Source organism: Dipodomys merriami, unplaced genomic scaffold (genome assembly GCF_024711535.1).
Source record: "Dipodomys merriami isolate MVZ:Mamm:240054 unplaced genomic scaffold, mDipMer1.0.p SCAF_2, whole genome shotgun sequence".
NCBI lineage: Eukaryota > Metazoa > Chordata > Mammalia > Rodentia > Heteromyidae > Dipodomys > Dipodomys merriami.
The window spans coordinates 364,668-386,020 of NW_027203381.1; the positions used below are offsets into that span (position 1 = coordinate 364,668).

Consider the following 21,353-nt stretch of genomic DNA (forward strand, 5'->3'; position numbering starts at 1 on the left):
GAAAAAAATGAGGTTGTCCTGGTTGTTTTTATCCAATTTTATCTTCCCTGCAAGTTCTGCAGATTCTTTGGATGCCTGTCTGATAAGCGGCCTGTCTGATCTTTGCTGTTCTGTGATCCCAGACTCGGTGGAAGAGCCGGGAGCAGTTTTCTTGCACCTTGGCTCCTCGGCCCGCATTTGCCTGGGTCTGTGAGGGAGGGCAGGGGGTTTGCCTTGTGGGGATTTTCTGGTGGGCTGGCGTTTCACAGATGAGCAAACCTGTGTGTGTGTGCTTGTCACTGAGCTTGTCTTTGTTTCTGGATCTTCCCAGGAGCTCCAAATTCGCAGTCACAAGGGGGTGACTTCAAGGTGTTTCTTGAGTTTTTATGGTTATGGTTGTTTGTCTCTTCTCCAAAATGCGCAGTGAATGTTATACAGGATGATTGTTCTGATGATAGAAACAGCACACGCAAAACCATGCAAGTACTAGCCTCTTGCTTCAAAGTTTCTCTTCTCATTTCAGCTTCTGAAGGGCCCACACGCAGCTCAGGATGGGCAACCATGCGGGAAAGCGAGAGGTGGCGGCCGAGAAGGTTGGTAAGGTAAGAACGCACCGAGCCTGCAGTGTGGAGGGGGTTGTAAAACAAGGTCCCCTGGGCCCAAGGACCCAGGTGGCTCTGAGCTGGTACATAACCACCTGCAGCGCCGAGAGGCGGCTGGGCCCGGTCTGTGATCCCTTGTTACTATTAGTGATCTGGAACATGGCTCGTCCGGAGGCATGTCCTGGCCTGGGAGAGACGTGGGAAAGAGAGGAGGCCGACCCCATCCATGTCAGACGCGACTCATCCTTGAATCAGGGGCGTGCAGACGGAGAAGAGAGATTATACAAGTTCTTTATTCTTACTCAAAAGTACTTTTGACTTTCCAGCATTTCCAGTTTGTTTTTTTTAAGTTGTACTCCCAAATCTCCCCCTAATTAAGTTGCTGTGTTGAAGAGCATGGGAACTTAGACCCATGCGTGATCAGTGGACCTGGTCAGAGTTCCCACTGGTGAGGTAACCAGACGCTGAGGAGGGAGCAGAGTCAGAATGCACAGCCCAAAGACAAAGGGATGGAGGTGGGTTGCTGCGTGCCACAGGTCCGGAGAGCAGCCCAGTGCCCTCCTCCCACAAAGTGAGCTTCGGACTCAGGCAGGAAAGCCTTGGTGGGGTTGGCACATTCCTAAAGTCACAATTCAAGAGGCAATGATGGCAGACACGTCCCTGAGGGCGAGGCCAGGCTCAAGGTCATGAGCTGGAGTGTGAAGGTTAAAGTGGCGCATCACTGTTTCTGGGCCCACTCCGCATGCGAGCAGAGGTGGCGGGCAGGGTCACTGCTGGTGTGGGCAGCTTCGTTTCCACAGAAAACCAACGGGAGGTGCGTAGTAGGGACTTTGGTCCTCCGAGTGCCTGCCTCCCCTCGGTGCTGACACAGATGCCTTCCTCCACTTCCCTCCCTCCCCTGTTCTCACCCCACAATGCACCACAGGGCACACTCCCCACGGGCTGCCTCAGCCCCTCCCGCACCTGCCTCCAGGCCAGCCAGCTGGAGCGGGAATGAGCCGGGACGCGCTGTCCCGAGGAATTCTCCAGGCTCCTCTCCCTGGCTGTACTCAGCCCCGGTGGCACTGTTTCCCAGAAGTCAGGCTCCATGCTGAGGTACAGGCTCCACTCTCTGTCTGTTTCCTGTCTGTGTAGCCAGGACACCCCTTGGGTCTGGGGTTGTCCCTTCTGCCCACAGAGGTCCGTGGGAGCTCCGTGGCTCCTGACCACACAGTCTGATGGCCATGTGGTGACTGACCTTCAGTTCTATCTTCTTCCACAGCCTTCTTATCCTTCCTCAACTAGTCACCAAACCTTAAGTACATAGAAGCAAAGAGGGGGTTGTGTGCAAATGAAAGCGCATCACAGCCCTGACCTAGTAGAGTCTCTGCGCTTTGAGCACAGCACCAGACATGGCCCCGTGAGCTTCTCTCTGAGCATTTCCTGTGGGCCCAGCATTCTCCGCCCTGTGGCTCTTGCTGTTTCTGCCCGAGTCGCTTCACACGCTCACTTCCATGGGCCACACATATGGGGGCAGGGGGGGGACTCGCTTTCTGTGCTTTCTTCAGCTCTTGAGCATCGTTTCAGAAGATGAGGATGTGAGGAAATGTGTCCCACATTGCACCAGCCTGGCGATCTGCCCTGGTTTGGGTGGTGGGGAGGGAAAGGCCTCGTTTATTAGGACACAGTAGACTTCCGCTCTGTCATTCAAAAGACAGTGGTCCCACCCCCTGCACAAAGGCACTGACCTGGATTTTGGCCTTGACTCGTGAATTAACAGTGAACTGGGCAGTAACCCATCTTTGACTTGATTTGTGTTTGCACTCACGTTCCATGTCAGTGGTACATGATTGTCCAACACGTGTGTTCAGATCATCTCAATAATGCAAGTGTTCTGCCCAGATCCCTCCTTATTTAAGGTTATGAACAGCATTGCCTAACTACCGATGTATAAACATCTAAATGGCTTTGTAGAGATCGAAGGAGGGTGACTCATCACGTTAACGTGCATGTGAACTGTGCCACTGATCATTCGTTTTAATTAGCAATTGCATTGGACCCTACAGAGCCCTGTGAAAGGAATCTGCCCAATGAGGGTCTAGCCTCACCAAAGATAAAGCAGGAAGATGGCTGCGGGGGAGAAGAGCGGGCTGTGGTATTTTGGGTTTCAGAATAACTGGTTTGCAACTCTAGTTTCTAAAAACTCTGTGGCTCACAGTCCCATTTCCTGTTGTTTAACACTGTAAAATACCACAGTAAACTCTGAGCTTAATTCTAAAAGAGTGAGATTGTTGAGCAATAATGAAGCCTAGTCCTATGTCATTGTTTCCTAAAACTTAAATTGTAAAGTTCTGATGATTGAAAAACAAATCAAAACCTGAAACCCTAAAAGCCATAGTTCCTGTGGGTAGTTTTTACATATCAACAGCTGTTTCTTTAAAAACTTACAGAAACTAGTTGGTGCCATTGAGAATCAATGTTCTGTGACTCTCCATGAAGCATGAGTGTGTAAGCCTGAACCAGAGCAGAAAGTCACCTGCGCTCCGAGCCGCTGCTGGCTGTGTGTCTGCAGCTGAGCTTGGGGATGCTTCTCACCAAGGGGAGTTTGTCCAGGTCCCCGGGAGGCTGAGGGAGAGGCCGCTCCCTTCTTCACCCACAGGGCCATGTGGCTGCCCTGAAATCCAGTTTGGCCCAGTGTTGGGGGGCGGGCAGTGAAGGTGTCCCTCAGCGTCCCCCAGCTCCCAGTTCCTGTGAAAAATCACAGGTCCTTGAGGTCCACGTGTGAAAAGCATTTCAAGGTGTCTCACAAAAAGCAGAGTCTTGCAAGGTGAAAGTTTTAGCAAGGGTTTTAGGAGAACAGGTTACAGGAGGGAGAAAGAAGCATTTCCTGTTCCCAGTACAGAAGATAGGAGTTACAGACTCCGGGGGGCCGCGCCCCCCCTCCGGGGCCCACACTCACGGGAAAGGCTCAGTCTCCAGGCTGGCACACCGCAGGCCTTAGCAGCAGCTCTGTCATTTAAAGAAGTAATTAGATCCTATGCTACCCCAGCCCCCTGTGCTGGAGACACTGGCCTTGGGGACGCCCTGGGCTGGGCTGGCTCCCCGGAAGGGTGGTGACACTCAGGAAACCCACCTGAAGTTCCGTCCCAGCTGCTCTGTCCTGCTGCAGACACTCAGCAGCCCCTCCTGCCCCTCATTCTCCCATCAGAGCCGTGCGTCTGGGAAGAAGGGCCCCTCTCACTCACCTACCAGCTCTTTGTCAGTCTGTCCGTTTGGTACTTGGTTTCCACCTTGCTGTACTGGGGGGCAGAGTTGGAAGGGTGTGGTGCCGGCTGCCCTGGAGAGCTGTGGGGACGCAGTCACAAAGCGCCTACCTGCGGGGGGGCAAAGAAGCACCTACCCAGGGACCATTCTCCAGAGGCTTTCAGGAGGGAGCCCTCGCCGGGGTGTTCGTGCCCGCAAGAGCTCCTCAGGTCTCAGGCCCCGGCGGGCCCGCGGGGGAGGGCGCCGCTGGCTCTGCGGGTGTTGGGAAAGTCGCAGCCCAGGGCCCCTCCGCCAACAGCCTCCCCCACCCGGACTCTCCCTGAGTTCAGTCTGTAGAACATTCTGGAGACAGCTCGGCCTTCAGCCAGTGAACCCAGAGGTGACGTGAAGGCCCGCGGTGATGCTCTCACAGGAAAGCCCCGCCCACAGGGAAGCCCCACCCACAGAGCAGACCCCACCCATAGAACAGACCCCGCCCACAGGGAAGCCCCGCCCACAGAGCAGACCCCACCCACAGAACAGACCCTGCCCACAGGAAAGCCCCGCCCACAGGGAAGCTCCACCCACAGAGCAGACCCCACCCATAGAACAGACCCCGCCCACAGGGAAGCCCCGCCCACAGAGCAGACCCCACCCACAGAACAAACCCCGCCCACAGGGAAACTCCACCCACAGAGCAGACCCCACCCACAGAACAAACCCCGCCCACAGGGAAGCTCCACTCACAGAGCAGACCCCGCCCACAGAAAAGCCCTGCCCACAGGAAAGCCCCGCCCACAGAGCAGACCCCACCCACAGGGAAGCCCTGCCCACAGAACAGACCCTGCCCACAGGAAAGCCCCGCCCACAGGGAAGCTCCACCCACAGAGCAGACCCCACCCACAGAACAGACCCCGCCCACAGGGAAGCTCCACCCACAGAGCAGACCCCGCCCACGGGGAAGCTCCACCCACAGAACAGGCCCCACCCACAGAACAGACCCCACCCACAGAACAGACCCTGCCCACAGGAAAGCCCCGCCCACAGGGAAACTCCACCCACAGAGCAGACCCCACCCACAGAACAGACCCCGCCCACAGGAAAGCCCCGCCCACAGAACAGACCCCACCCACAGAACAGACCCTGCCCACAGGAAAGCCCCGCCCACAGGGAAACTCCACCCACAGAGCAGACCCCACCCACAGAACAAACCCCGCCCACAGGGAAGCTCCACCCACAGAGCAGACCCCGCCCACAGGAAAGCCTTGCCCACAGGGAAACCACCCACAAAGCAGACCCCGCCTACAGGAGGCCCCGCCCACAGGACAGACCCTCTATACAGGTGCCCTCTGCAGGGCTGACACCTGCCAAGGTGGATCACCTTGAATGCTGTAGGGCAGGCTCTGGTGGTTTGTATTCTTAGGTTATCTACTGGTTGTAATTGGTTCCTTCACTCCTACCTCCAGCCAGCCATCCACAAGAAAACCCTGGCTGGCCACCAGCTGCTTAATGACTTTGGGTGAGTTACCTAACTCATCTATCCCTACTGCCCTGGGGGCAGGCAGGAGCTGCAGTGGGAGGGTTAATGTGATTCTAACTCCTCTATCCCTACTGCCCTGGGGGCAGGCAGGGGCTGCTGTGGACTGTTAAAGTGATTGTAGACCTCAGGAGTTAGCACTGTGGCCTCAGGCGATACCTGTGGGTTGTCTGCTCATTGTCACTCACTCCCAACTGTTGTTATTTAAAAAACAAACAAACGCTAAGCCCCTCCACCTTCTCCTCCTCCAAGACTGGTGCCTCAGCCAACTTGCAGAAACTCACTCCTTGCAGCCCGACTCTTGCTGCATGGTGACCCTACCCTTTGAATGTGAGTGGGTCAGGAATTTTACCCTGAAGTCACTATGTAATTTATATGTTTTTTAATTTTGTAGGAAAATTACAGTTTTTAATAATCAGGCATTTCTTAAGTTACTCATGTGGTCTATGTGGTAGAGTGCTTGCCTAGTATGTGCACAGTCTTAAGTTTCAGTCCCAGCAATATGAGAGGCAGAGAAGAGGATGGAAGGGAGGAGAAAGAGAAACTGCAAGGTACAGGGTAAAGGCATTCACCAACCTAGGGTAACACTTGCCGATGACAGAAACACCCCGCTGATGCTCTGAAAACGCTTGGGTTGTGGGGGAGGTGGACAGATATTTTACTGCACCTTACTTTGAGCAGTTTTAGAGGTGTGTGTAGGGGGGGGCACACAACACACTTCCTTGGGAATCCCTTTGGACCTCACCTATAGACCATCATCTAGAAGGAGATAGTGCCCAAAGCAACAGCACAGCACAGCGCCACTCTGCGTTGACACCCCTCTGGGGGCCACACGTGACAGCGTTCCGTGACCGTGTTCTGCTAGGGCCCTGGGGCCGACAGCACGTGGAGCCTCGTGGCGTTTTTAGTGTCACAGATGCTTAGTAATCTAGGTGGACAGAGCCGCGTGTTGTGAGTGGCTGGATGGACAGCAGGGCTCTCCTGGACACTGACCATGGGTGTCCTTAGTTCTCACAGCCCTGCCTACTGGTATTAGTTCCATGTGTCAAGGAAAACCAATTGCAGTCTTCCCCGGAGTCTTACAGTGGTGAGCAGAGGCACTGTTGTGTGTAGAAGGTAAATTCCTGACACAGAAGGTTCCAGAAGGGTCCAGAAGGGTCTCAAGGCACCTGGCTTCGTTCCACACTCCATGAACCATGCCTGCCATGTCTGTTGGGACTCGGTGGCACCCCAGGGCACATTTCCATCGATCATTCCCGGGCCCTGCTCCTCAGACGTCTGTCTGTTGGTGTGCTTAGAGCATCCAGACCTTCTGGGAGCGCCTACAGGAGGGGGTGGCAGCAGAGCCGCGGATTGAGATGCAGAACTTTTTTCTGTGGTTTGGAGGTTCTCTAGCATGTCGAGTCACAAACGTTTCACTTTGGGGATAGATTCAAAGCAGATCCTCTGACCAGCGTCCTGTGGAGCAGTTGAGCACAGGCTGACTCGGGCTGTAAAGACAGGCAAGGTAGGGACATTATGTTTGAAAACACAGATGTCTTTGTAAACCTTGGTTCAGATCTCACCAGAGGAGTGTATTATTAATGGTGTCATGTAATTGGCAAAGCCACGCCCTCAACAGCCCCTCTTATCAATGGCGCTGGGCCTCAGGCAACACAAACCCAGCCAGCTCTCACTTTGTAGGGGCTCTGGAGGGACCTGTGTGCCATTCACTTCCAGGCCGCCACCCCCATCTCATGCTGCTGTTAGGGACCCTGTAGTAAACCCCTCTGCTCTGCTCCTTCCTCCTGGACACCCAGGAGAGCAAGGCCAGGCCGTGAGTCCCAGGGTCATGCTGAGGTCCTGCTCCAGCCTGGGCCCAGGAGGGTCAGACTCCTAGCTCAGGAGCCCCCTGGAGCAAAACACATCCCCTGGCCTTTCACCTGGGCTGCGGGCCTTTTTAAATCTGGGGTAGAGTGTAATTTTCAAACTTGAGGTTTTCATAGAAACTGTGACTGAACTTGTAAGCAACTAGAATTCATCAGAATTTGGAGGCAGAAAAGTTGTTAAATATGAGCACCGTATGTAATGCACACAGGCTTCCCGTGCCTGGGTTTGGGAAGCGATTCTCGGCCATAGAGCAGAGAAATTTTACGGTCTCTGCATCGCCAAGGGCCGCTCGTTCCTAGGCCTCCTGGGCTGTGGGAGAAGAGGTTGGCGTTCTAAAATGAGCCTGGTCCTCCACCTGACCAGCCTCACTCAGCTGCTGCTGCGGCCGGACTCGACACGCTTTCCCTCCTTCCTCCTTATGCCACCTGAAGGATTCCTAGTCGCTCTGCCCGGCCTTGGGCGCCGTCTTGCAGATCTGAGTGTGTGTGCTGCATGTGTGCATTTGGTGTGTCTATGTGCACGTGTATGTTGGGCAAAGCGTGGCATGCCGTACTTGGTCACTAGCAATGCAGTGAAGCACGTGTTTGGCGTGTCTGTATGCCCATGTGTTGGGCAAAGCTCTGTGCTCCACATTTATCACTAGCATACATACTGCATGCATGTGTTTGGTGTGTCTGTATGCACACGTGTGTTGGGCAAGGCTCTGTGTTCCATACCCGATCACTGGCGATGTGGGGCTGGCTGCAGCAAGTGCTTCTTGTGCTCAGCCAGCCCCTATAGGCTCTGTACCTAGGTGTTCTGTCCTGCCTACTCCTACTAGCAGTTTGGTGCTGCGTGAATCTGATTACCATCTACTGTAAGTATAATTATGTTTCTGAGGCGTTTGGTATCTGGACTCAAGTCCCCTTATGTAATGCCTCCTGATGGCACTCAAGGTCAAGTCCTACGTAGCCAGGCCCGGGCAGGCCGGTCCGGAAGGAGCGCTGGCTGGCTGGGGCGAGACCACCCACCTGGGTGTGGTCCGGCCTGCCTCCGCCTCCTCGCTGCATCGAGGCACCGCACGAGGCTGGTTCCCCGACACAGATGCAGGAAGCTGCCACGGCGTCGCCTGTGTGTTAGAGGTTTGTCTCTGCTGGCCCAGCCCTGAGCTGGGGAGGATGGACGGAATCCGTCCCTCCTGCCTTCTGTGTCCTCAGCTCGCCCCAAGCCCACTGTCAGCCCCGGGCTCCTTCCTTGCCCCGCAGCAGGAACAGCTGCAAGGGAACGGGAGGAGCAGGTACGAGGGTGCCACCTTCTCTGAGGAGGGCAGCTCTGCGGCCCCGGAGGGCTGCCGCACCCACTGGCCCTTCCCCAAGGCCACCCTGGTCAGCCGCACCTGTGGTCCCCACCATCCTGCGGTCAGTGTGCATGGGAGGGTGGCGTAGCCTGGCCGGGGGTTCTGTCGGAACCTCCCGGGAACGGCGGGCATCGGGTCAGGTTGGTGTAAGCGAGTGTTCTCTCCGAGCTGAAGTCCGGCCTCCTTGCGCTCGGCCTGGGAGAGCAACGTGCTCTCCTCCCAAGCGGGCTCCTCTTATAGGCTCTGTTCCTGAGCACGAGGTCATGTGGACTAAACCAGACCCGGAGGTGGAGGGTGATTGTTCAGTCACACCCCCTCCCCCTCGGCACGCACGCACACACGCTTGCCCAGGAACCAGTGGAATACTCCATAAGAAGACAGTTTTTACACCTGTGTCACACCTGCCCGTGTGACAAGCAGACTCCACTGAGACTCTCCCTCCTTTTCCAGCACTCACCACAGAACCTGGTTTTTGCTTAAACAGAATTTATTTCCAGGGCTGGGAAGGTGGCTCAGTGGTAGAGCGCTTGCCTTGCATGCATGAGGCCCTGGGTTCGATTCCTCAGCACCACATAAACAGAAAAAGCCGGAAATGGTGCTTTGGCTCAAGCAGTAGAGCACTAACCTTGAGCTGAAGAGCTGAGGGTCAGCGCCCAGGCCCAGAGTTGAGGCCTCATGACCGGACCCAAAAAAAAAAAAAAAAAGAATTTATTTCCACCTTTCGAAGGACGTGAGTGTAGAGACATCCTGAAGGTGAGTGGCTGTCGGCGGGGACTGAGGGCTGCACCCGCAGCGCCCCGGCTGCCTGAGCCGGTCCAGCACGCACGCATTCGAGCACCACGGGGCCTGCTTGTGTGGCAGCTGGTGGAGAGGTTGGCACTGCTGGGTATCTATTCAGAGACTGACTGTGCTGTGAACCACTTCTGTCTCTCTTGAGCAAAGACACGTGGTCTTCAAAGCCACCCTGGACCTCCACCCCACAGGGAGGGATTATTAAATAAAGACTCGCATGGAAGCAGAGTAACACCTCAGGGAAATCGAGTGGGATAGTCTTGTACCATGCAAAGCTACAAGAAATGTATTCACCTTCATTCAGAATCATCCAGGAGCTCTCTATGGCCTTGCTCTATTCTTAGTGAGGGGATTTTTTTTTTTTTTTTTGAACAGAACAAATGCCCTCACATAAACTTAGATGCTCATGCGTTTGCATCAGAGTTAAAATTCACCAGCTGTCTGCCTCTGGGTCTACCTTGCCTCCCTGAGGGTCAATTGCCAAAACAGGATTCAGGATGGAAAGCTGAGACCTTCTAAATAGAAGATCCTGGAATAGAAGCCAACAGGCAGCTAGTTAGGTGAGAAACCCAGGTGAGCATTGCACTCTGACACCGGCTAGTAGGTGTTTTGGGGTGGCGTTGAAATGAAGTCCTGAGCACGTTTCTAGGCATTCATTGCTTGAAGATCGCTCTGGTCCTAATCCCACCACAGAGTGCTCTCATGCAGGGCGGGCTTGAAACCGAACAGGTAAAGGCCATTGCCGAAAGAACTCTCTGAGCCACCCCCCCCCCCCCAACGGACTGTTCTTGGCTTCCTTGCTGAGGTGAGGTTCCTAGTTCATGCCTACAGTTCACCTATTTACGGCGTGTGCTGCTGTGCTTTTACTGCATTTACTGGGCTGTGCGTCCATCACAGCGGCTCCTTGGGAACGCCCACTGGCCTCAAAGCTCCCTGTCCCTTCACTGTCCCTTCCCCTCCCTCCCGCCCCGTGGGGCAGGGAGACTGCGCCTGTGTGCTCGACCTGAGTTTCTCTGTGTGGTGCTTCTCCAGACGAACACTCACACTTAAATTTACGTTTCATTCGTTGCTGAGCATTTGGATCATTTCCAGGTTATTTCAGATATTGTGAGGAATGCAGCTGTGGGCCTGGCTGTGCAGGTGTGGTGCAGACGCGCTCGCCTTCCTGGCATCACCTCGAGAGCCGGTCACGCTAACTGCTGCCGAGCTTTCTGGGGAGCACCCGCCTGCTCCCACACTCTGCCCCATCGCAGTGGTTATGACAGCCGCCCCGGAGGGCCTGCATGCACCATGCTGGGCTGTGTGTGCCGCACATCTCTCCATGCGCTCGTTGCATCCGGCTTTGGGAAGCACACGCTGCATCCCGATCCTGGGCCCATCCTTCAGAACCGGTTTCCAGCTTGTTCTTGCTGAACCCTGTGCTTTGTCTGGGGAAGGTCTCGGACCACGTTGCCCCTCGCACAGGTGGGTCCTAGAGCCATACCACTATGCTGGCTTGCTTGTTGAGATGGGGGTCTCGCTGACTTTTTGCAGCACCACCCTCAAACTCCAGTCCTCCTGATCTCTGCCTCCCAGGCAGCTGGGTTAAAGCATGCACCCTGCCTCCGGCCCCCACCTGTGTTTCCCTCAGCAGCGTGGAGGGGGCATGACTCAGGACCTAGCACTTCGAGACATGCCTCAGCCTCTTCTCGCTCTTGTTTAGTGTGTTCTCGTCTGAATCAGAACTTCGGTAGCACACCTTATACCGCCTGCCCCACACGGCCACAGCATGTTTCCCTTCCCCAGAGAACTCGTTGCTACAAGTTCTGGAATTGCACCGAATGCTCTACGGTGAATAGGAGCAAACCCCCTGGCCGGGGCACGCCTCCCAAAGCTTGCCAACTCCAGGCCCCGGTCTTGTAAAACTGCAAGAATGTGGTCACGCACAGGTGCACTACATGTGAATGCGGGTATTTGCATGTGTGTTGTATACATATACACGTGTGTATGCACATGTGTGCAAGAGGTGTGTATGGACGTGTGCACAGTGCTTGTGCGCCTGCACATTGTGTGCATAATGCATGTGGACACGTGTGTGTGCAGATTGTGCGTGTGTGTGCCTTGTATCCACAAGCGCCCTGTGTTCCTGTAGGTGTGCGCGCGTGTGTTCGGTGTGTGTGTAGGTGCACTGCGTAGCTAATCTCCCGCGGGTAGGTGTGTTGCCGGGGTGACGGAGCACTCGTTTCCGTGGAGTGCGTGGCTGGACTCAGTGCTGAGTCTCATCTTGTCTGTGGTGTAGGCGACTTCTGGCTCCGCTGTGTCTGGTGAAGGCTGAGCTGCCCCACAGGTCCTGGGGCCGACAGGGGGGCCTTCCAGCCTTCCTCCCCCCACCACCACTCAGGGCTGGCGCAGAGCCCCTCTGACTCCCGGAGGCTGAGTGATGGGCGTTTGCTTTTGTGTTCTACTCTCAGAGAAAGAGACTTAGTACTAGTTTATAACAATGAGTGCACCTTGTTTTCTTTGTTGGTTATCGTGACTGTACATGTGAAGCTCCACAGCTTTCCAGGCACTGGGTCAGTTTCCTGTGGCTACTGCAGAGAATCAGGTGGCAACTTGGGCAGCAAGCGCTCCCTACCTGCATCATGGAGGGCAGCCCCTCTGCGGGCCCGTCCCGCTCTCCAGTGCCCCGGCTCCTGGCCACATTGCTGGCTGCTCCAGCACCGCGTGGTCCCTCCCCATGGGGGCGCAGCTTGCTCTTCTTACCAAGCCCCCGTGTGACGGTCCATGCGGGGGGCGGGCCAGGCTAGGGGGGGCTGGGCCCATGCGGGGTGCTGCTCTCAGGCACCAAGGGCTCAGAGCCTGCCAGCTCTGCCAGAGCAAGAAGCCCCCAGAGGGAGGAGCCCGCCAGAAGAGAAGTAGAGCGGGCGGGGAGGAGCAGCCTGTTGCCCAGAACAGAGGTGCAAGGGGAGACCAACCACGCCCAGGATTTTCCCTCAGGATTCCCATTCACTGAGGGAACGCGTGGCTGTGTTCATGTACCAGGCGTGTTCCAGACCACGCCAGAAATCAGTGGCACTTCCTCCTCCGTTTGCGTGTTGGTTTGGTTTGTTTCTGTGTTTTATGGCAACATGGGGGCTTGAACCCACGGCTGTACCCTTTGCTGGGCAGGAGCTCTATTCCTTTGAGTGAGGCCTCTAGCCTTTTTCCTGCCTTTGATAGGTGAGAAAATGGAGGCCCAGGGCAGCTGGGAGGCATGCCCAGGGTCACACAGCTAACAGGCCACACGCCAGTGTGCACCGTAGCCTGGCCCCAGACTGTCACTTCTGCCTGCCCTCTGGAGCTGGGGGCCGCACACACCTCACTGGCTCAGGCCAGGGGCGCTCAGGAACCGACAGGCTCCTGATGAGTGGGGGGCCAGAGGAAGAAGCTAAGGAGGGAGATGCACCTGGCAGCAGCACGCTGCAGGCCAAGGCCCCAGGGAAGGCCCGGAGCATGCTCCCATTGACTCACTGGGCCCAGGGCTATCCTGCTGGGGCATGATGGTCAGGGGTCATCGCGACGCAGACAAGCCTGGCAGAGCCCTCACGACATGGACCACGGCCTGCAGATGTGGGCTGATGAGCAGCTAGCTCTGTGTGCTGAGACAATCAACCCCCCGCGGGGTGACAGAGGGAGAGGCGCGGGATGCAGTGCAGGCCCGGGGCGGCCACAGCGCAGCAGGAGGGAGCAGATGTGGCTGCTGGCCACCTGCCGGGCTGTTGAATTTTATTTTTTCTGTTGGTCATGGGGCCTGGGTGCTGTCCCTCAGCTCTTCAGCTCAAGACGAGCACTCTACCCCTTGAGCCACAGCACCATTTCTGGTTTTCTGGTGGTTTATTGGAGATAAGAGTCTCATGGACTTTCCTGCCTGGGCTGGCTTTGAACCGTGATCCTCAGATCTCAGCCTCCTGAGTAGGTAGGATGACAGGCATGAGCCATGAGCTTTGGATTTTAATTTACTTGAAAGTGTGACCTAGTAACACAACCAAGTGATTGGATGGCACCAATCTGAGGATAGGGAGCCACAGCCCCTCCCCGCGCTTGTGACGAGACTGGGAAAGGAGAACTTAAAACTCCACAGTAGATACCCCCTGCGCTGCTGAGGACCCAGCGAAGCACAGGGCGGGGCTTCCTCCGAGAGTGGAGAGTCCCAGCCACTCTGCAGGGCCCTGGGGGGGGGCTCCCCATGCTGGCCACTCAAAGCACAGGGCCGGGAGGCAGCGTGGGATGGCACCTTCGCCATCTGTCCCCAGAGTTCTGATTGGCTTCTCACTAGCCAAAGCTGGGCCAAAGGGAGGCGGGCCTGGCGTCCGGCCCAATCACTCGCAGTAAAAGCAGTCTACCCTGAGCTGCACCCCCAGAGCGTTGCGCCGAGTACTTCAGCAGGGAAGACAAACCGAAATCCAGAACCTTCTGCAGAGAGTCACCCTTGAGCTTAGTTCCCTCTCCACATGAAGGCGAGGGGAGAGTGTGGTCCAAGGGCCGAGGAACGTGCACGCCGTCGCTCGCGCCGTCGCTCGCTCGCTCGCGCCGATGCTGATTCTCAAGAAAGGATTTTGTCATGTTTTTACAGATTGGCAAAATGAGCGACGGAGGAGAGCCAGAAAAGAGAAGACGTCGTGGCGAGCTCTCCCCGATGGCCTCAGAAGACAGTGACGTGTTTGGTATGTGGCGTGTGGCGTGTGGCGTGTCTGGCGTGTGATGTAGACTTGGAACGCGTGTGTCACGTGGCGACCGCGCTGGCTGGGACAGCGTGAGTGATCGCAGAGCCCGGAGCGCCGTGACCCCCGTGCGGGCCCTGTCTTGCTGTTTCTGTTGTTTTGTTTGGGAATCTCCCGTAGCCCGGCCAGCGCCGCCCCGTGTTCTCTGCACGCCTCCTCTCACCCCTGCTTGTAGGTGGGGCATCAGCCACCGCTGTGGCCCCCCCAGGGCGAGCTGGCCGGGGACTGGGCCGGGGGTTGGTGCGTGACTGCTGTGCCTGCCGTGGCTTTTCTCGATGCCTCGTGGAACATACCCATGGTGTCGCGGTGCAGCCGGCTCGGGTCCTGAGGACTCCAGGTCCTCCCCTCCCCTCCCCCGCACCGGCCTGCGGGGCCTCCCTCCGCCGCCCCCCCATCCCCGCACCGGCCTGCGGGGCCTCCCTCCGCCGCCCCCCCCCATCCCCGCACCGGCCTGCAGGGGCTCAGACCTCCAGCCACGCCCCAAGCCCAGCCTCTGAGCTCCTGTCCACTTCACTTGCTAGCAAAGCAGGCTCCATGGGTTGCTGTTGCTCTGATTCACTCGCTCTTTTCAAAGTCCGTCTTTCTGCCCCCTCCCCTCCAGAGCGAGCACATGTAATCACAGCTGTGTCCCGGCCACCCCCTCTTCTTCAGCTTCCAGACACAGCCTCTCCCACGCATGGCCAAGCCAGGGCGCCTCCTCTGATGGCCGAGAGACGCGGCTGACCCACCCAGCGCTCACGCGCTTGTCCTCGGGAACCGCTGTCAGTGGCTATCTTCGGGCAGAGGGAGGAGCAGAAAGCAGCTGGGCGGGGGCGGGGCCAGGCCCACAGGAGGGGGCCCACAGGGGGGCATCCGTGTGCACGGTCAGCCGTGTGTAGAATGGGTCACCAGTGCACACCAAGAGCTCACACGTACAGAGGATCACAGAACACACAGGCACATGCAGAACACACAGAACACACCAGCACATGCAGAGAGTGACAGAGACAAACGCCAGATGTGAGGTTTTGTTTTCATTCCTAGCTGGTTGCGTATAGGGCTGTTGTACCAATGACAGTCTCTTGTTAGCATCCTAGCATGTAAGTGCACGCGTGTGTCATGCTCAGATGTGTACACACAACATAAATGGTCTGTCAGGACCCTCTCTCTTCTTTCTTGAGTTGGGGATTGAACCTAGGATCTCGTGCATACTAGGCAGGTCCTCCCCGACCCCCCGAGCTGCACCCCCAGCCTGAGGAACCTCCCCGAATGAAGCAGACAGGATGCTTTCCGAAGCTTCTTTCCAAGGCATCTGTAACCTCCGCAGTTGGGAGAATTCCTGTCTGTGATTCAAGGTGTAGACCCAGGCAAGTGCAGAGCGTGCGCTCAGGCTCCCCACAGACGTGGGTGGGTGTGTGCTCCTCGGGAAGAAGCCTGGGCCAGCGGCTCCCTGATGCCTGCTGTGTTGTTCCTGGTACTGGGATGCAGGGAGAAGCCAGCTGCACGATGTCAGGATTACAGCAGCCACACGGTGTCAGGATTACAGCAGCCACACACTGTCAGGATTACAGCCAGCCACACAGTCAGGATTACAGCCAGTTACACAGTCAGGATTACAGCCAGTTACACAGTCAGGATTACAGACAGCCACACAGTCAGGATTACAGCCAGTTACACAGTCAGGATTACAGACAGCCACACAGTCAGGATTACAGCAGCCACATTGTCAGGATTACAGCAGCCACACACTGTCAGGATTACAGCCAGCCACACAGTCAGGTTTACAGCCAGTTACACAGTCAGGATTACAGACAGCCACACAGTCAGGATTACAGCAGCCACACTGTCAGGATTACAGCCAGTTACACTGTCAGGATTACAGCCAGCCACACAGTCAGGATTACAGCAGCCACACACTGTCAGGATTACAGCAGCCACACAGTCAGGATTACAGCCAGTTACACAGTCAGGATTACAGACAGCCACACAGTCAGGATTACAGCAGCCACACACTGTCAGGATTACAGCAGCCACACACTGTCAGGATTACAGCCAGCCACACAGTCAGGATTACAGCAGCCACACACTGTCAGGATTACAGCAGCCACACACTGTCAGGATTACAGCAGCCACACTCTGTCAGGATTACAGACAGCCACACACTGTCAGGATTACAGCAGCCACACACTGTCAGGATTACAGACAGCCACACACTGTCAGGATTACAGTCAGCCATACAGTCAGTATTACAGCAGCCACACACTGTCAGGATTACAGACAGCCACACACTGTCAGGGTTACAGCCAACCACACACTGTCAGGATTACAGACAGCCACACACTGTCAGGCACACACTGTCAGGATTACAGCCAGCCACACACTGTCAGGATTACAGCCAGCCACACACTGTCAGGATTATATAGTCGGAGCCCAGGGCTGGGCTCGGCAGCCACAGCCTACGCACATCCTCAGTTCGCTCAGCCGTAAGTCAGGGAATTCTGGGAGGCCTCCTGTGCACCCCACAGTCAGAGTGACTCAGCCCCAGGATTGTTGTGAGCTTGGGTGTCTGGCTTTGACCATGGTTAGTTTTCCCCTGGATCCCAGCAGTGCAGTGTGGCGGTGGAAGGTGTCGGAGGGATTCCTTAGCGGCTGTGTGGTGTGGTGCACAAGTGGCTTCTGGGGAGAGCCGCCCCTCCCCTTTACAAGGTCTTCTCAGGCCTACCCCGCTGCTCCCCACGTCCGGGCCTTCCCTGAGCCTGCAGGTCATTGATGGCCATCCCGTGGCCATCTTTTAGCTCTTGCTGAACATTTTGTCCTGGCAACGGATGGGGAGGTGTGCTAGTGTGGAAAATGCTCTCCTCACTGGAAAATCACACACTCAGTCTGGACCTGTGAGACAGAGGCCGACTCTGGGCAGAGACTGACCCTGACCGGGCACAGGTGCGGGAGGACGGGCCTCAAGCCACAAACTGAGTCAGACTCAGCTCACACTGGCTCTCCGTGTGCCTGCGCTCAGCCAGAGGTCTACGTAGCCGTGTGCCAACGAGCCTGACGGAGTTCGCACCTCCTGGGAAAGATCCCACCCGAGGACCTGGCCCGTGCCCTCGGTCTCGCTGTACTTTTCCTCTACGGAACTGCGGTTGCTGTCAGGATGGTTCGCAGGCTCTCAAGAGGAGGATGCCGCCGGGCGGGGCAGCCTGGTCAGCACACGCCCAGCTTGGGGGAGCAGGGGGCTTTGTGGTGGGCCCGTGGCAAAGCGTTGCCGAGCCACACACCCCGTCCTCTGCCCACACAGAACTGTCATGTGGAGGCCTGCGCGAGGAAGCACGTGCCCAGCCCCGCCCACCCGGCCAGCTGGTGGGGTCCCCGGAGCAGCACAAGCCAGCCACACCGAGGGGCTCCAGAAGAGGGCGCTCTTGCGCTGTGGGAGTGGTGGCTTCTTCCCATTGGGCTGGAGGTTAAAGCCAGCACTGAGAGGCTGAATATCACACACGTGTACACACGTAACTCGTGTGCACACTCGCATGCACACACACAATGTAGTCGGACTAGACAGGTGTTCAGGCAAGGGTGGTCTAACCAGGTCTCACCTCCCTGCTGCCATCCCTCTGTACCTCGTACTGTGACAAGGGGGCAGGAGGCTGCGTGGTGGAGGACGGAGCCTCAGCCAGGGAAGGCTGTGCGGTGGAGGATGGAGCCTCAGCCAGGGAAGGCTGTGTGGTGGAGGACGGAGCCTCAGCCAGGGGAGGCTGTACAGTGGAGGACGGGCCCTCAGCTGAGGGAGGCTGTGTGGTGGAGGACGGAGCCTCAGCCAGGGGAGGCTGTGCGGTGGAGGATGGAGCCTCAGCCAGGGAAGGCTGTGTGGTGGAGGACGGAGCCTCAGCCAGGGGAGGCTGTGTGGTGGAGGACAGGCCCTCAGCTGGGGGAGGCTGTGCGGTGGAGGACGGAGACTCAGCTTGGGGGAGGCTTGCAGTGGAGGACAGAGCCTCAGCTGGGGGGAGGCTGTGTGGTGGAGGACAGAGCCTCAGCCAGGGGAGGCTGTGTGGTGGAGGATGGAGCCTCAGCTGGGGGGAGGCTGTGTGGTGGAGGACGGAGCCTCAGCTGGGGGAGGCTGTGTGGTGGAGGATGGAGCCTCAGCTGGGGGAGGCTGTGTGGTGGAGGATGGAGCCTCAGCTGGGGGAGGCTGTGTGGTGGAGGAACGGAGCCTCAGCTGGGGGGAGGCTGTGTGGTGGAGGACGGAGCCTCAGCCAGGGGAGGCTGTGTGGTGGACGGAGCCTCAGCCGGGGGAGGCTGTGTGGTGGAGGACGGGCCCTCAGCTGGGGGAGGCTGTGTGGTGGAGGACGGAGCCTCAGCCAGGGGGAGGCTGTGTGGTGGAGGACGGAGCCTCAGCTGGGGGGAGGCTGTGTGGTGGAGGACGGAGCCTCAGCTGGGGGAGGCTGTGTGGTGGAGGACGGAGCCTCAGCTGGGGGGAGGCTGTGCGGTGGAGGACGGAGCCTCAGCCAGAGGGAGGCTGTGTGGTGGAGGACGGAGCCTCAGCTGGGGGAGGCTGTGCGGTGGAGGATGGAGCCTCAGCTGGGGGGAGGCTGTGTGGTGGAGGATGGGCCCTCAGCTGGGGGGAGGCTGTGTGGTGGAGGACGGAGCCTCAGCTGGGGGGAGGCTGTGTGGTGGAGGATGGGCCCTCAGCTGGGGGGAGGCTGTGCGGTGGAGGACGGAGCCTCAGCCAGAGGGAGGCTGTGTGGTGGAGGACGGAGCCTCAGCTGGGGGAGGCTGTGCGGTGGAGGATGGAGCCTCAGCTGGGGGGAGGCTGTGTGGTGGAGGATGGGCCCTCAGCTGGGGGGAGGCTGTGCGGTGGAGGACGGGCCCTCAGCTGGGGGAGGCTGTGCGGTGGAGGACGGAGCCTCAGCTGGGGGAGGCTGTGCGGTGGAGGATGGAGCCTCAGCTGGGGGAGGCTGTGTGGTGGAGGACGGAGCCTCAGCTGGGGGGAGGCTGTGTGGTGGAGGATGGAGCCTCAGCTGGGGGGAGGCTGTGCGGTGGAGGACGGAGCCTCAGCCAGAGGGAGGCTGTGTGGTGGAGGACGGAGCCTCAGCTGGGGGAGGCTGTGCGGTGGAGGATGGAGCCTCAGCTGGGGGGAGGCTGTGTGGTGGAGGATGGGCCCTCAGCTGGGGGGAGGCTGTGTGGTGGAGGACGGGCCCTCAGCTGGGGGAGGCTGTGTGGTGGAGGACGGAGCCTCAGCTGGGGGGAGGCTGTGTGGTGGAGGATGGAGCCTCAGCTGGGGGAGGCTGTGTGGTGGAGGACGGGCCCTCAGCTGGGGGGAGGCTGTGTGGTGGAGGATGGAGCCTCAGCTGGGGGGAGGCTGTGCGGTGGAGGACGGAGACTCAGCCAGGGGAGGCTGTGGGGTGGAGGATGGAGCCTCAGCTGGGGGAGGCTGTGTGGTGGAGGACGGAGCCTCAGCTGGGGGGAGGCTGTGTGGTGGAGGACGGAGCCTCAGCCAGGGGAGGCTGTGTGGTGGAGGACGGGCCCTCAGCTGGGGGGAGGCTGTGTGGTGGAGGACAGGCCCTCAGCTGGGGGGAGGCTGTGTGGTGGAGGACGGGCCCTCAGCTGGGGGGAGGCTGTGTGGTGGAGGATGGAGCCTCAGCTGGGGGGAGGCTGTGTGGTGGAGGATGGAGCCTCAGCTGGGGGGAGGCTGTGCGGTGGAGGACGGAGACTCAGCCAGGGGAGGCTGTGGGGTGGAGGATGGAGCCTCAGCTGGGGGAGGCTGTGTGGTGGAGGATGGAGCCTCAGCTGGGGGGAGGCTGTGTGGTGGAGGATGGAGCCTCAGCTGGGGGAGGCTGTGTGGTGGAGGATGGAGCCTCAGCTGGGGGAGGCTGTGTGGTGGAGGATGGGCCCGTGTGGCATGGGCACATGGGGAAGGGGAGCCTCTGGGCACAGACAGGTGGAGGTGGGCTGTGATGACACCGGTACCATCTGCCCTTAGTATGTGGGTCCAAAGAAGACAGAGCTCCACGAGCCACCCGGGGGACCGGGCTGGGCCTGGAGAGCCGGAGCCCTGGCCTTGGAGCAGATGATTCTCACAGTGTGCGCCGTCCTCTGTCCCTTCTTCAGAGACGCTCTGGGACGCGTCGCCAGCAGACCTCCGCACCACGCTCGGCAGCAGTCACCGGCAGAGGCGATGGGTAGTAAGGGTGCTGCGGCCGGCGCTGTGGGCCTGGGCTGCGCCCCGGGGCTGCCGGCTCCCCTCGCTCGCCGTCTGATAAAGCTCCCGTGGCTCCTGAACTCTGACCAGCGGGGCCGCGCAGCTCAGCCCCCTCTCTTGCTCTCAGTCCGCAGGCCGTGGTCCAAGGCCCGGAACCTTCTGCAGACCTGCCTTGGCAGCTGGGCCTCCACAGCAGCCTGGGGCTGTTCCCTGGGGGGCGTCCTGCAGGCCGAGCCCAGCAGATCAGGGCCCAGCCAGCCGAGCAGAGCTGAGCCCAGCCGAGCCGCATGACGTCTGGCTCAGAGGGAGCACAGTCCCTTGGTGTGGACGCCCAGGGGCGGGCAGCACCACCTCCTCCCCACCAGGGGTCGCTAGAGAGAGAGCGTGTCCACCACCCTGGCCGCCTGTCCCCCAGGACAGTCACTTGGACAGTCGCTCTGCCAGCCGAGTGTGGTGGGGGCACATGGACATGATCTTCAATAACAACGTGGGTGTGGCCCAGGGGGCAGAGCATTTGCCAAGCCTGAGGCCGGGGTTCAGTCCCCCGGGTCACCAGGGGAGCAGACCGTCTTTAAACTGTATTTCCAAGAAGCTTCCGTGACACAGCCACGTTGCTGGGTGTCATGTACACAGTGTGCACCCCCACCCTCATAAGTCAACATCATTTCCAATGTGCAAATTCTACTTCAACCAGAAGCAGAGGGAGCTCCGCCCCTGCCCCTCCTCCCGCCCCTCCTGGCGCTCAGGCCGGGCTGGAGCACACCTGGTGGGCAATGGGACATGCCAGCCCTCTGTGCTCGTGACACAGACGGGACCAGAGCCTGGCATTTCTGTGCTCTCTGGGAGACCTGGGTGCCCCACAGCCCTGGGGTCAGACAGGTGAAAGCCACGCCCCCTCCTGACCAAGGACCTGGCTGCCCTGCGGGATCCTCACACAGGAGCAGGCCCTCGCTGGCAGCCCTGATCCTCACACAGGAGCAGGCCCACACTGACAGCCCTGATCCTCACACAGGAGCAGGCCCACACTGACAGCCCTGCTCCTCCCGATCCTCACACAGGAGCAGGCCCTCACTGGCAGCCCCGATCCTCACACAGGAGCAGGCCC

At 58.6% G+C, this 21,353-nt stretch overlaps 1 protein-coding gene and 1 long non-coding RNA gene across 6 annotated transcripts in view; one reads left to right on the forward strand and one right to left on the reverse strand.

Annotated features, from left to right (window-relative positions):
• The window catches only part of Mbp (myelin basic protein), a 75,859-nt gene that overhangs the window by 15,151 nt on the left and 39,355 nt on the right, over nt 1-21,353 (forward strand). For 4 of the 5 annotated variants that reach the window (XM_070028923.1, XM_070028926.1, XM_070028925.1 and 1 more), the window contains exons 2-3: nt 503-581; nt 13,929-14,019. In XM_070028923.1, coding sequence (XP_069885024.1) covers nt 531-581; nt 13,929-14,019 — 142 coding nt within the window. In that variant the 5' untranslated portion in view covers nt 503-530. Of the gene's footprint in view, nt 1-502; nt 582-13,744; nt 13,813-13,928; nt 14,020-21,353 lie in introns of those variants that run through there. The other variant, XM_070028924.1, reaches the window with a different exon arrangement.
• Nucleotides 1,524-4,179, reverse strand: LOC138831536 (uncharacterized). The gene is made up of 4 exons (XR_011373364.1): nt 3,806-4,179; nt 3,520-3,569; nt 3,097-3,308; nt 1,524-2,201 (listed from the first exon to the last, which is right to left on the reverse strand). It is a non-coding gene; the product is annotated as an uncharacterized lncRNA (long non-coding RNA).